Source organism: Nanorana parkeri, unplaced genomic scaffold (genome assembly GCF_000935625.1).
Source record: "Nanorana parkeri isolate BGI_ZX_2015 unplaced genomic scaffold, ASM93562v1 scaffold399, whole genome shotgun sequence".
NCBI lineage: Eukaryota > Metazoa > Chordata > Amphibia > Anura > Dicroglossidae > Nanorana > Nanorana parkeri.
Genome location: NW_017306667.1, coordinates 421418 through 436451, shown reverse-complemented (window position 1 = coordinate 436451; position 15034 = coordinate 421418). Strand labels below are relative to the sequence as shown.

At 43.5% G+C, this 15034-nt stretch overlaps 1 protein-coding gene across 1 annotated transcript in view; it reads left to right on the top strand.

The window, feature by feature from the left end:
- Window positions 1-14765: 14765 nt before the first annotated feature.
- Window positions 14766-15034, top strand: part of ARID2 (AT-rich interaction domain 2) — a 74364-nt gene continuing 74095 nt past the window's right edge. Inside the window, exon 1 of the mRNA XM_018559488.1 lies at window positions 14766-15004. Within this exon, the coding sequence (XP_018414990.1) occupies window positions 14913-15004 (92 nt within the window). The 5' untranslated portion in view covers window positions 14766-14912. The remainder of the gene's footprint in view (window positions 15005-15034) is intronic.

Below are 15034 nucleotides of genomic sequence, written 5' to 3'. Positions count from 1 at the left end.
ACCTATCCATGTGTCTGAATAAAGCCCCCTTGGATACAATGCCCTGGACTAAAGGAGAATTATGGGCAGAGTGAAATACACTCCTCCCCATAATTTGAGCCGATGTGCGACACTGAAGCTGTCATATGTCGGCTCTATTGATTGAAAACTGAACGATCACATACTGGGCACAGCTGCCTCTGCCTCTAGAGAGGCAGAGACAGCTGTCAATCAGGTGGCGGGGTGGATCCCGACAATATCGTCAGGATCCATCCTGGCTGCGGCAGGGCTCTGCGCTGTCAGCATATGGCAGGCAATAGCCCGCTATATGCAGGGTTTTGGTTTACAGGAGGACATTAGTATATGTCCTCCTGTGACCATAAAGAAAACTATGGCAAAAAAAGGTTGGGTCATAGTTGTCTTTTAAAGGACAGGTTCACTTTAGGATAAAACCTACCCATGTAAACTTCCACAATCCCCATTTTTTCCCACTGCGTTCATAGCTTTGGTGCAAAAAGCTTTTCCAACGCTGCCCACATCTGCGCAGTAAGTTCCCCTAGAACTAAATAGGGCATTCATTCAATGGTATAAGTACCATCTATAAGTACTCTATAGGATGTTACTGAGCAGGACATATTGGACTAGATTTCTGCACTGGGTAAGTCATAGCTGCTGCTACTTTGTGAGCTTTGCAAAAACGTAATACACTGTGACTATAAGAAAACACAGCACTCCCGTACCAATTGAAGAATGGTGTGTAATCATTAATTTATCAATCGGCCTACAGCATATGTCTCTGACAAAATCTCTAATGCGTTTCACGCATTCTTGTGCTTAATCATAGATCATATGATTATGCACAAGTATGCATGAAATGCATTAGATATTTTCAAAGTTGCAATCAGTCAGTCTATTTAAATGGAGAAAAGTATTAACTCTAGTGTTTGGCATCATTGTCTGAATGACACTGAACATGGACCATAGAAAGCAAAGGAGGGAGTTGTCGGTGGACATCAGAAATTAAGTTCTAGACCAGCATGTCAAAGTAAAGGCTATATGACAATATCCAAGCTGCTTGATTTTCCTGTGACTACAGTTGCAAATATTAAGAAGTTTAAGTTTAGCCAGCCTCCATGCATATGGCTGCAAGAGGAAAATCGACGATTTAATAGAAGGATAGTGCAAACAGTAAACAAAGAGCCAGGAAAAACTTCCGCAGAGAGGAAGCTGAACTCCAACATCAAGGTACATTAGTGTCTAATTGTGCCATCTGTTGCTTTGGGAGCAACAGTGGGCTCAAAGTAAGACTCCTTTGTTGAAAGAAAAACATAAAAAAGTCAGACTGGAATTTTTTAAAATGCATATTGATAAGCCACAATCCTTCTTAGAGAAGGTCCTTTGGATAGATGAGACAAAACTGGACTTTTATGGAAAATCACTTCAGCTCTATGTTAACAGACAAAAAAAATGAAGCTTTCAAAGAAAAGAATACCATACCTACTGTGGGACATGGAAGACACTTGCTTATGGTTTGGGGCTGTTTGTGGCTTCTGGCACAGAGTGCCTTATATCTCTGCAGGGCACAATAACGGCTCAAGACTAGACAAGAAATTTTGGAGCGAAACCCTTCTGCCCAGTGTCAGAAAGCTATATCTCAGTTGCAAGTCATGGGCTAAAAGCACCCAATAATGGCTAAGTACAAAACATTGGATTATGTCACAGTTCAGCTGCAGACTTGCAGCTGAGCGGTTACTTGTAGTATATACAGACCTCTTACCCCTGGTTATGCAGGCCTGCAGGGCTGTGCTGTTGCTTGTTGTCCTCCAGGTACGTGCTCTGAACCTTACTCACTCTTGCACCCGTCTGGCAGCGTTAGGCGTCGGCCGACCTCTTCTGCTGTTTCTTATGCAGGTTCTCGGCCAATCAGTGCAGTCCGCTTATGGCCAATCCTGTGGATCCTCCCTCTTCCTGTCTCTATTTAAACCCAGGGCAGCTCATGGTACGCTGCCTGAGCAACGCTTTCCTAAGCTAAATGGCGAGCCCGTTTGTGATATAACCTGAATTCCCTAAAGTTTTTCTGTGTCCTGACTGTTGGCTTGTCCCTGGAAATCCTTATCCTCAGTCTGCCCTGAATTTTGACTTGTCCCCGGTGATCCCAGTCTTCTGTATGTCCCTATCCTTTGGCTATTGAATTTTAGATTGTAAGCCCTCACGGGCAGGGCCCTCCTTACCATCTTGTCTTAAATTGTATTGTGACTGTAATGTCTTCCTTATATTGTAAAGCGCTGTGCAAACTATTGGCGCTATATAAATCCTGTATAATAATAATAATATCCAGATCTTCAGATTGTCCCTAGAAGTCCTGGTCCTCCATCTGTCCCTGGCCTTTGTTTTGTCCCATGTATGTGTGTCTGCAACCTGTCCAGAACTCTGGCCTTGTCAACCATTCTTGGCTGTCAGGTGAGTTGGATGAACCTAGAGATTGTGACCTGGAGTCAGCACGCAGCAACGCCCATCTCCACCATCAGGAGCTCTGGCGAACACCGGCTGGCCCTTAGATTCCACATTCTGGGGGACACCATGCCACCTACCTAGCAGTACAGCACCTACCAGCCTATTCAGTGCCTTTTCCTACCAGCCTATTCTGTCTTCCACCACCTCCTTCAGTATCCCTGCTCTGCTCCCTGCTTGTACTCCAGCTCAGGGAGTCATCCGCCTACACTGCTTGGTCCTTTTTCTCTAAGTGTCCCTGCCAGTGTAGTAGAAAGGGTCCACATACCTGATTCCAGTTCATACCTGTGAGCCCCCGATCCGTGACAGACTATTCCTATTTAACATCTATGGATAGAGCAAAAACATGCAGTCTGGAGAAGGCACCCTTCAAACCTGAAACATCTGGAGTAGGTTGCTCAAGAAGAGTGGTACAAATTACTTGTTGACAGCTGCAGAAATCTCTTGTTTGCATTGAATGCCTCTAAAAGCCACACAACAAAATATTAGCCTAAGAATCATATAATTTATTGCCCTTAACATTTTCATTTGTTTCATATAAAATATTATGTTAATCGAAAAAGGGCAAAGTCGGTTTTTATTTAAACATGGAATAAACAATGATGGATGCCAATTATTTTGGTCAGTTTCAAGTTATTTCAGAGAAAATTGTGGATTCTTTTTGTGGAAGAGTGCCAACAAATTTGTCTATGCCTATATTATTATTATACAGGATTTATATAGCGCTCTTTACAATATAATAGTATCTTACTAGAAAAAAAAATGGTTAAACAGCCCTAAATTAAAATATAGATTTAGGATCATCACCCTGAAACAGCTCCTTGTTAGGCCTGGTTCACAGCTGAACGCCTTTACCCCCGGATTTATGCGTGCGAAAAATACACATGTCCTAGCAAGTCAATGGCAACCGTTCACACGTTAGCGTTGCATCGCACGTAGAAAAACGCCTGTGAAGCAAAAAGATGCAGGAGCTATTTTGAGGCGGATCCCACGTGGTTTTGGGCCCATAGACATCTCTATGCAGGTAGAAACGCACATTTTTAAAAGCAAAGGTGCACCAAAAAAATTGTGCGCAAAAACACGACAAACTGCAAATGCCTAGGTGTGAACCTAGCCTTAAAGATAATAAAACCCCCATATGCTGATAGCTGGAATGGCTTCCTTTTGAGTTTGTCTGCCCATTTTAATCACCAGGAATGTCTGGGTCAAGCTTTGGAGGGTGCATTACATGTGAGACAGTAGCAATGACTGGCTGCTTAGGCTGAGGCCTCACACAAAGCCTGGTCTAAAAACCCATGGTGCTAAAAAAAACAAAAAACCTGGTGCTGAAGGATACTTTTTTCCCCCAAAGTAAAGACCATGGGAGCATAACACGATGCCTTGCTCCAGCAGGCAAAGCAGTGGACCCTATTTCTGCCCATAGAATCATATATATATATATATATATAAACAGTGGGGAATAAAGAAGTCAGAAGACCCCACTGATCTACATTTAATTTTTTTTTTAATGGTGGGAAGGGAGGAGTTTTAATGTTTTTATTTGACATTTTGTTTTTTCATCATAGTAACTACCAGGTACCAAGAACCAAGTTCTTTATTTAAAAGACATTTAATTTGCTTATGATATACAATTCCATTCAGCCATACACATACACAATGTCATTCTGTTAGGGTTTACACAGGGCCGGGGCAAGCATTTTTGCCTACACAGACGAAGGTGAATTTTTCGCAAAACTTTACAAATCGTAATATTTTTCTTTTTTTGTTTGTCTTTTTTTCCTGTCTGGGGAAAGGGGTGTAGGGGATGTTGAGAGAAGTCAGAAGGCACTTTAAATTTCAGGAAACATTGATGGCAGATTCACACCACACTGCAGGGCAATGCATAGCCCATAACGTATGTGCACTGCCATGCAGTGTGAAGGTGCACTGCCATGCTTTGCTATATAGTATTTCAGTGCTTGGGGGGGCTTTATCCCCATGTAAATTCTACACTCTATATCATGTTGTATGCGCTGCGATAAAATGATGCCTGCATCCCTTCATTGTGACCCACACCAACGTAGAGTGTTGGTGTGAACAGTCCTCATACCCCATACATACTAATGGGGCTGGTGTGAACCAGCCCTTAACCATCCCACGTCTCTCATGTTTGGTACTCTGTACATTATTAGCTTTTACTAAATGGAATATTATATGTTACTATAATAACCACATGTCACAAGGGGCAGCTTGCAAAAATGGCATCATCATCAAAATGTGTCTTGCACATTATATCTAAATATATTCCTCTTGTGGAGGGTTTATCTAACAACAGTGTTATATTAATCAGGAGTATTTTGTACCTCATGGAGTTAGGCGTGTTGGAGGTACTTAGCGTCCATGATTTTCTTCCTTCATCGTGTTGAAGCCTCACTGTGTGTACAGGAAGTGTGATTCTCAAATGTTTGAAAGCGGCATTATCTGGCAGCTGTGACGAGCGGCGAGTGCAGCAATGCTGAGCAGTATGGGCGCATGTTACCTGCTCACTTGGCACAAATATTAGATTTTGCACCCTTCCTTGTAGCTAGTAACAGCCTCACCTTTTCACTAAAACATATATTGCTCAAGTTAAATATTGTACTTTGGATGGAGGAGATTTGAGCTGCAGAATTGTACACAATGGTATTGAAGTACATCCCCACCTCCTACATGAGGAGGTTACACAAAGGTGAAGAATGAAGATACCAGCTAAAGGGATGGCACCTAGATATCAGATTACAGCTAAGGTTTATACACTGGATTTGAACTGATTATGCCTTTGTTCCTCAAAGCACTATGTTTGCAACCTCTACATGTCCTTTCTAAAAAAGTTGCCGATAGCATGTCCTTTTCTAGGCAGTCTGTAAAAGTTACACAACGCTTTTTTTTCCTCCCAGCCACAGCAGAAGAAACAACAACAGACACCTGCACAAGCTAACCGCTCTGTACTATGCATCATTTAACAGCCAGAAGAACAAAGCAATCTCTGTAGTGAAAAGGAAAATAAAATGCTCTAAAACAGAGTTACTACATGTGTTGGATGGGAAAGTGGATACATGCCTTAGCTCGGTAAATCAAATCAGCGCTGTCTGGAAAACAGCCCTGGTCACCTAAGGTTTTTTTTAATGAATCTAATATAAAAGTACACTGGATCCACAAATTCATTTATCATTGTAAAAACATAACTATCAATATATACATTTGGTGGAATTCATAAAGTGCTCATTGACACGCGCATTGAGAATAAAAAAAAGGAGGAGAGCTGACTAACGCGCCTAAGGTGTTGACCTGCATTTTAATATGTGTTAAAGGAGCATTGAAAAAGCTTGCTCAATGCCCTGAAAGTGTTGGGTTTTGTTCTTGAAGGGGAATTGATGTAAAAAGGGGAAGGGGCACTCTGGCGGTGTGCAGACTGGAAGTGGCAGTTCTGTGCATTTCCCAGTGCTTTCTGGGATTTCACAACCTCCAGGAGAGCCTCCCCCAGTGCCTGAAAAACCCTTTAGCAACGCTCAGCAGATGTGCCTTAACCGTCATAGGAGCATTACGCCATGTTTTCATAGACATGAATGCATGCGTCATGCGCTCTATTTTTTACCACTCTACAACACAACACATGTGTACTGCACTGTGTGCTGCCCATTGAACTATGCCACTATTAAATTAATAAGCAGTAGGGAGGCTTTAAAAACACATCTCTACCACCTAATGTTTATGCATGTGTGGACTAGGCCACAGAGTTTTATACACTCGAATTAGAAATCTGTGTCTTGTCCGTGAAACAAATGGCACAACTTACAACAGATTTATGTAACTGTTGGTATGGTGTATGTGAATTACCTCACAATACTTACACGTGCGACATAATTTACTCCAGCACGGAGAGGGGTTTTTATTACATCCACTTTTCTTATTGGCAATATGGCAGTATTTCTTACTGAATTTGTCCCAGCTATGGTGCCACAATGTAACAGTGGTGCACATAAGAAATACCTAATTTTATTGCACATGTCGGAAATCGCAACTGAGATGACCTTGGGTTGTCTACTTTCCAGAAAGGGGTCATTTTGAGGGTGTTTGTACTGTCCTGGCATTTCTATGTGATGTTTTATAACCGAAAGTAAGGGAAACTGTTTTTTTTCTCATGTTTTTCCCTTTATATATTTTTGTACATTCCATTATATTTTTTCCTTTTTGGGCACATGACCAAGTAATTGTCAAACTATCACAGGACTGAAAACTTACAAATGGCCTGGCAAGAAAGGGGTACTAAAGTTATTAAAGTACTAAAAAAGCATATGAAGACAAAATGGACACTCACTTTGCCAGGTCCATGTTCTACTATTGTTAGGCCTCATTTACATAGGCGGCAGACTCTACTGGCCCTCTGAAAAGTGATCTGGGATGGAGCGAGTTTACAGGTGTTCAGGAGACAAAAACACTGCCTGAATGCCTGTTTTCTTTTGTTTCTGATCCCAAGGGGGGATTTTACATTACCACACTGCAATGCCAAGTGTTTGCCACGTGGTTGCAGTGTGGTCCTATTGACATTAATGGGAGCATTTGGCAAGCATTACCACCTGCTAAATATGTCATACTGAGTTAGGTTTGCCACACCATAAAAGATTGCGGCTGTAGCAATGTATACAGAACTGTTAAGTTAGTTTCTACTGCCCCTTTGCTGCCCATGTGAAATACATTTACATGCCTTACATGCAAATGCCTTACATTTGCTTTTAACAGATACAAAGCGACATTGCCCTCCATACCTATGTACATTACAGTGCATCATCTAACATCTACCATTGAAACTCTAGGCCTGCTCTACATCACTTTGCCATTTACACCACTTTCCATCTGCTTTGTTCACCCTCTGACCACTTTGCTTATATCGTCTTCTACCCACATTTTGCAAACAGTTGATACCACATCTCTCAACAAGCTTAGCTAGTGTCTATTCACCAGCTTGCCATTGCATGTATCTTGTCAGCTTTAGGTCTAATGTACACCAGCTTTTTTTTTTTTTGCAACAGAACATAGTTTCTTTCCTATGCAAATTAATGGGAATGCAAATTAATGGGAATGCAAAAGCAACTTGAATCAACTTCTTAGAAATCTCAACGCAAGTTAGAAGCACTGGAAAGCATACTGAATTTGCCTTGCTAGACAGTCTAAAACCTGTTTACATGAAGTGTTACAAGCTTTGCATGCCTGTAGGTGAGAATGATTCTCTGCTGAAAGCTGTAGTCTCCTATTAACCGGAGACATGGGAACCTTCACCTGCACTTGGAACATTCTGTTCTAAAGTCTCCTACTGCAACCAACCTTGTTGTATTTGGAGAATACATATCTGCCCTACTGGCAATGCTTACACCGAGTTAAAAATAATGAAATCACATTACTAACTGAATGTAAATGCATTCCATATAATTAAATAAACCATTTTCTAGGCATATTGGGACATTGGGGACAATTTGGGGTAGCAAACAAAATATTCATAATAGTCTGTATAATTCACCAAGATGAATGCAAAATAAGCTTGGCTAAAGAAGCTCAGCAGTACTTTCCCTAGAAATTCTAAAATTTTGATATGCATATGTATATATGTTCATATTTTACATTGATCAAATTGTGATTCATGCATGATAACACACACCTTTCCCAATGTGTAAATCCTGCTTTGTTTTTCCATTTCGATACTCTGCACCCATTTGGGGACCAATGAAGATGTGAATTATTTTTCTGATGGGTTTTCACTGAACCATTCCAGCCATGTGTCCTACTTATGAAATGTTTATGATGTGACTTTCTCTATCTCCTTGCTATTCAACCCTGCCTTCAAATGTTCTTGAATTACATAAAATAGAAAGATGTATTTTTCAGTGAGCAGATTTGTCCACCACTATGACCTAGCGGAATCAATTGACTTACAATGGTAATGGGTCCAACTGGCACTGCTTTATAATGTAACAGAAGCAATGCCCATCTGATTTATTTATTTTATACATATTGGATTCAAGTCTTGAGACCCAAATATTAATGAAAATCTGTGGATAGATCTTAAACATGCAGTGCAAGATGACCTAAGAATATTTTTTAAATAGAAGCGTTCTGCGAGAAAGAGTGAGAAAATTCCTAAAGCAAGAACTGAAAGATTATGAGCTGGTTACAAGAAATGCTTGAAGGCTGGGATATCTGTAATAGAGACTGAGACGGTATCCAAACTTCTGCAGATGCAACACTTGTTTTCTGTCTGTTAAGTTCATCAAAATGATAGTCATTGCAGAATAAAATATGCATAAATAGATCATGGTTAAATGCATCTAAAGCTTGTTGTTTTTTTTAAATGTGTTAAACTGACATTTACAAAGCAATTTGGCAAGGTAAATGTCTTAGAATGCAAGTAGAAATGTATTGTACCTCTTTTTCAAATAGTAAACTAACAAAATTGTGGCAGTTCCAGATCGGGCAAGGATGAGGGTGGAGGTAAGCGGGCAGGAGGTGATAAGATAGTGGCAGCTGGGGTGGTGGTGACAGTGGAGAGGGTTCTGCAGGCATGGCCGGGGGAGGTGGGAAATGGGGGTAAGGCAAAGTGGTCAGGGTGAGTTGTCAAGCAGGTATAAGTGGGGAGTGCAGATGGTTGTTGAGATTAAGGATGGGGTTGTGTGCAGGCACAAGGGAAGTAGTTAATTGCTGGCAGAGTAGCATGAGCGACTGGGGGTGCTTGCAGAGTATTGAGTGGGTGGGAGGGTGTAATGCTGGCAGAGCGGGGTGGGGGGTTTAGATTGCTGGCAAAGCAGTGAGAATGGAATGGTGTAATGCTTGCAGACTGGTGAGAGGAAGGCTACAAAGTGGTGAGGAAGCTGGCAGAGTGGTGAAAAAGAGGGTTGAGGTGAAACAATTGGCTTACCAAACACTTATGCCTGTCATCTTCCTCCTTCACTGCAGTAGCAGGGTGGGGGGTGCTGGCAATCTGGTGAGAGGATAGGTACAGGAAGAAGCGCTGCTAGTAGTTCTGGTAGGGGATCCAACACTTGGCCAGCACAAAAATTATAGCAGTAGCTGGAGTCGGGTAATAAGCTACTCCACTCAGCACTACTGCAGTGGAGTGGTGCTGTAGTCACCATGGCACACGTGCTAAAACTCGCCACCATTCTGTGATGGCAGAAACATGACAGGGAAATCCCATGCACGTGTGGTATTGGCAGTACAGACCAGTCCACAATCATGCATGCATGAGATTTTGCCATCATATTGCTGGTGGCCTTTCAGGAGCGTGGGAGTAAAATTACATCCTGCACTCCCAATGTTTACTACATAATGCGCATGCGTGGCCATATAGTGGTTTATACCGGGCTGGAATATGGATTACACTTCAGAGGTAAAGGACACACATTTGGAGCATTACATTGCACATGCGCAGTACAAAGTCTCCAGGAAATGTTAGCTGCATTCTGTGCTACAAAGCACAGTTAGTTAAAGTTTACATGTACCTTAAAAAGTGTTTATTTTTTTAGATAGACTAAAGAACGGTTTGAACTTCTATAAAATGTATATTGCTGCTGGTGTTCCCACTAAGGAGATGTCTTGGTAACAACCAGCTTCCAAACAGAAATTGATGAGAATTAAATACATACACTTTTACCAACAGAAATAAGATGACAGTCACCCAGCCTGCCCATTGATTCCAGACGATGCAAGTTCTTGATGATGTCACCAGCCAGCTGCTGCCTGGGAACCCAAGGACTGGACAGATTACTACACCATAAAAATATTTTCAGATTATTAGCGAATGCACTGTACAGCATTTATTAAGTTATTGTTAGAGATAATAAGGAGAAAAAAAAAAAGGTCTCAACCAATAATTAGGACCAAACACAAGAGAGATAAGAACAAACAAATAAAAAAAGACACAAATTATACAAAGAAACTAAAGAGGAAGACAACTGACAAATTCAATGTTGTAGTATCATAACACAGCACGCCAGGCAAAGACTGTGTAATGTTAATTATAATCTGACTTCTCTGCTGTCAAATGTTAAAAATGTGAGGCTTATAACTGTACAAACAGAATGATAGCACAAAGAGCACTAACAGTGCAAGTCATGTTATTTAAGGGTTATAAAACCCAGTGTTGAACTCACAATTGAGGAAAGAAGGCAAGTGCAGAAACACATTGTTGTGAGATGTATTTATTACAGGCATTTATATAGCACCAACAATGTATGCAGTGCTTTACACATTGCACATTCACATCAGTCCTTGCCATCAATGAGCTTACAATCTAAGGTCCCTATCACACATGCATACTCTCACATACTGTGGCCTATTTAGAGAAAAGCCAATAAACCTACCACTATATCTTTGGAGTGTGGGAGAAAATCGGAGTACATGTAGGAAAACAGTGCACAGGAAGAACATGCAAAATCTATGCAGATAGTGTCTTTGGCTGGGATATAAACCAAGGAACCCCTAGTACAGTGGTGGTGAACCTTGGCACTCCAGCTGTTCTGGAACTACAAGTCCCATGAGGCATTGCAAGGCTCTGACATCCACAGACATAACTCCCAGAGGCAGATGCATGTTGGGATTTGTAGTCTTGGCACAGCTGGAGTGCCAAGGTTCGCCAACACTGCCCTAGTGTATCAGTGTATCACAGAAGAAGTGCTAACCGCTTAGTCACGTCCAGCTGAGTTTTGGGATCCTCAGCTTTCACAGGATCCCACGTGAAGGCTAAGTGACATAATTGGCACCTAAGCAAGAGGACCAAGGGCCAAGGTTTGCACTAAGTATATTGTCCTTTTTTATCCTGTTTTTTAAAAGATTTAGGCTAGTGATTTTAGATGACAAACTGGAGGCTAAAAGATAGAGGTTGGTTCATTTTTACTTAAAGGAGAACTATGGGGTTAGGGCTTTTCCCCATAGTTCTCCTAAGGGTAACGGGAGGACACAAACTAGCATCCTCCCGTCACACTAAGCTCAGTATACCGCGAGCTACAGCTCGCGGTATACTGAGACGCCGCAGCTGAAGCGAATCCCGACAATTATGTCTGGACCCTCCCAGCTGCGGGAGTGACAGCTGGCTCTGCCTATCTAGAGGCAGAGCCAGCTGTACCCACCCCCTCCCCATCCATTCCGCCAGTCAGCGCTGGAGGATCAGAGCGGGGAGAATGCAGCCCCTCCCCTGTCACGCTTCTTTCTGCCGTGACAGGATCGAGAAGTCAGCGAACGCCGGTATGTGTTCGCTCACCTTCCGATCTACTGAGCCGACCTGTGACTGTCTCATTGTCACAGGTCGGCTACAACTATGAGGATGAGTGAAAAGCACTCACCTCATAGTTACCCTTGTAAAAAAGTCTGCTTTAATACTGTAAACTGCAACGAAAATATCCCCTTTTACTGCTCTGTACAATAGATCAACAGTTTTATAAACCCTTAGGATAGGTTCACACCTGCACTACACAGCACGACACCCGGGATGCGGGGCCCTGGTGTCGTGCAGTCCTCTACAATGCAGGCAGCGACTGCCGCGCGGCCCCATTGATTTCAATGGGGTGACATCCACACGGCAATCGCAGAAAAAAGGTACACATACTTTTTTTTGCGATACATGACGCGCGGCTGTTTTAGCCACGATCGTGTTTGGAAGCATGGGCGAAACTGCGGCGGGAAACCGCACGATCCGCCCGGCACAAACGGGGTGCCATTGGAAAATAATTGCACCCACAGCGCGATCGGTTCACACCTTGGCAACTCTGACCATGCGGCAATCTGACAATTGCCGTGCGGTGAGGTGTCGCCTGGTTGTGAACCTAGCCTGAAAATGTAAATAACAGCTGTGATGAAATAAATATATTAGAGCAACATAAAAAAAAAACTTGTGCTAAATCACAAACATGTGCTGCAAACAATAAATACAATGTTGCGAAGGCCACAATCTTTCTGTGTGACCGTGTTTCATTTGCCACAAAAAAGATGTCCTTGGAAATATATCCACCACCTTTAACCAGGGAAATGATCCATGACACCACGTGTGTCTTGGAATCCACATCAAATGTGCTTCAACTGTTATTCACCTCCACCTTCAGAAAGACTCACTCGCCAGATGGGATGTCATATGCACATTTCCAGCATAATCTCCATAACACTGTTTTATTAAAAATATAAAATGAATAAAACAACATAGTTGTGCTTTACATAAATGCACTGAGCACTATGATAAACTGCATGCAGGTGCAGAAAAAAAAACCTCATGTGCAAGAAAGTTCCACTACAAAAAAGAAAGCAACAGCCGCCCTTGAGCTCTACTGGGGTAAATCCCGGGTCTGTCCTTACACTCAGGGTAGGAACCGTAAATCAGTGAGATGATGTCACCCGCTTAACCTTTCTCCATGCATTCATCAAGACGCTCCTGATGAAATAATTCCACAGAGCAAGCTGACGTCATCACACTAGTTTACGGTTCCTACCCTGTTTACGGTTCCTACCCTGAGTGTAAGGGCAAACCCAGGATTTCCCATGCACTATCCATGCTCAGAGTTAGAACAAACTAGGGCGCTTGTTTCTGCGCTGATGGGACAGTGCATCCAACAGCTGTCCTCTCTTGCCATTTGGGCAGGATGGAGAGGGTCAGCACCTCCTGTGCTTTAACTACCAATGGCCCTGGGAGTCATGCCTGTAACTGTCAGTATTCAGTCTTGCAATGACTCATGGGAGTTGTAGTTCCACAACAGCTGCAGGGCCAGAGTTGCCCAACCCTGGCCTAGAGGCATAACTTGCAAATAAAGCATTTCTTTTTAAAAAAACCTGAGGACTGCTCTTTATTATACTATAGAATCTAGAATGCATAGGTGCTTATTTTTGGAAAGGGGATGTAAAGGTGAACTAACCCTTTAAGTTAATCTGGAACTGATATTTGTTTTGTTTCAATTACCCTCCAAATAGCTGATCTGCCTGTAAAACTCTGCCACTTCAAAGGAGAGATGCTTGTGACAGATTTATCAGAGTTATTATTATAATAGAGGAAATAATAGAGGAAATATAGCGCCAACAGTTTGCTCAATCTAAAGGTTGTGACGGATTCATATAAACCAGGGGTAGGCAACGCCGACCCTGCAGCTATTGTGGAACTACAAGTCCCATGAGGCATTGCAAGACTGACAGTCACAAGCATGACTCACAGACACAGAAGCATGTTGGGATTTGTAGCTAAAGCCCAGCTGAAGGGCCGGAGTTGCCCAACCCCTGATATATACAGTACAGAATCTGTCCCAAGTTCCGTCATTTGTTGCAGGACCCCAAGGCAGATCTGTAATGAGTACCTATGAATTCCAAGGACAGGAGTAGCACCCTTCAGGCCATCAGCCCGCGAAAAAAAAGTCATGGAAACACTACACATGACTACAACACCTGCAAAAAATAAATTTAAAAAATCCACACATTTTTACTCTTTTACTTCACGCTATCAATGAAAAAAATAGCCATTGTAATAAAAGGCAAACACAAGCACTTTTAGTACAGCACATTGATACAGATCTCCTTAGAAGAGGAAGAGCCAGGGGCTATGTGCTTGCTCCAGGTCAATGACTCAGAGTACTGAGGACTGGGAAATCCAGGCGTCTAGCATTTCCAGAAGGCAAACAGCAATGTCAGTCCTTAAATTTCTCTCTGTATAGGTTTGAAGCCCTCTCTTCAAAGTCGTAGTTTTACCACAGTCCCTTGGGCCGTCCCAACGGTCGGTAGTATGTTGTTTCTTGGCTTGTTTCGGCTTTCACCGCTGTCGTCAAATTGCACACCTCCCCTAAGCTCGCCGAGGAGAGAAGCTCTGCTTTTCCTTCCTATTGTTCCCCGCCGCGCGCGCCGCAGAGCTCGAGCAAAAGCCGCGAGCGGGCTCCTTCCCGTGCTCCCCAGGCGCGTGCACTTCAGCGCAGCCCTCGTTCTCCCCCGGGGCACGGGAGCGCGCGCACAGCTCTGTGCAGGCCCGGCCTGTAGTACCAGCGGCCGACCTTAAGGGGTCGCTGTTCTGCGCTTTCTGCCCCCCTCACCACCACCAGCAGCAGGAGAAGCAGTGGCCGCCGCGGCCTGAGATCTTTTTGTCTGAGGCAGAGTGAGGAGCGCTCGATTCCGCGGCCGCTTAGCCGCCCGTACGCGGGGGTACATGTGAGAAGGAGCGCTGGGGAGAGAGCGGACGCAGGCCGCGGAGAGCAGCTCACACACACAGGCCGACGGCCGGCATAAGGCACTCACACATTTTTAGCCGAGGAGCGGGAGGCCGCCACCCCCTCGCCTCGGAGCCCGCATTAAGTGTGTGTGTGTAGCGCCCTGCCTGGCCCATCCACACATCCCTACAACCGGTTATCTGAGGACACCTGTGTCTGCCCCGTCTCCTGCGGCCAAATCCCCCTACCATGTCTAATTCGACGGCAAAATCGGAACCCAATCACCGGAGGAAGGGGCTGGCTTTCCTGGATGAGCTGCGGCAGTTCCATGAGAGCAGAGGGTGAGAGCGCTGCACATGCAGCGGGACTGA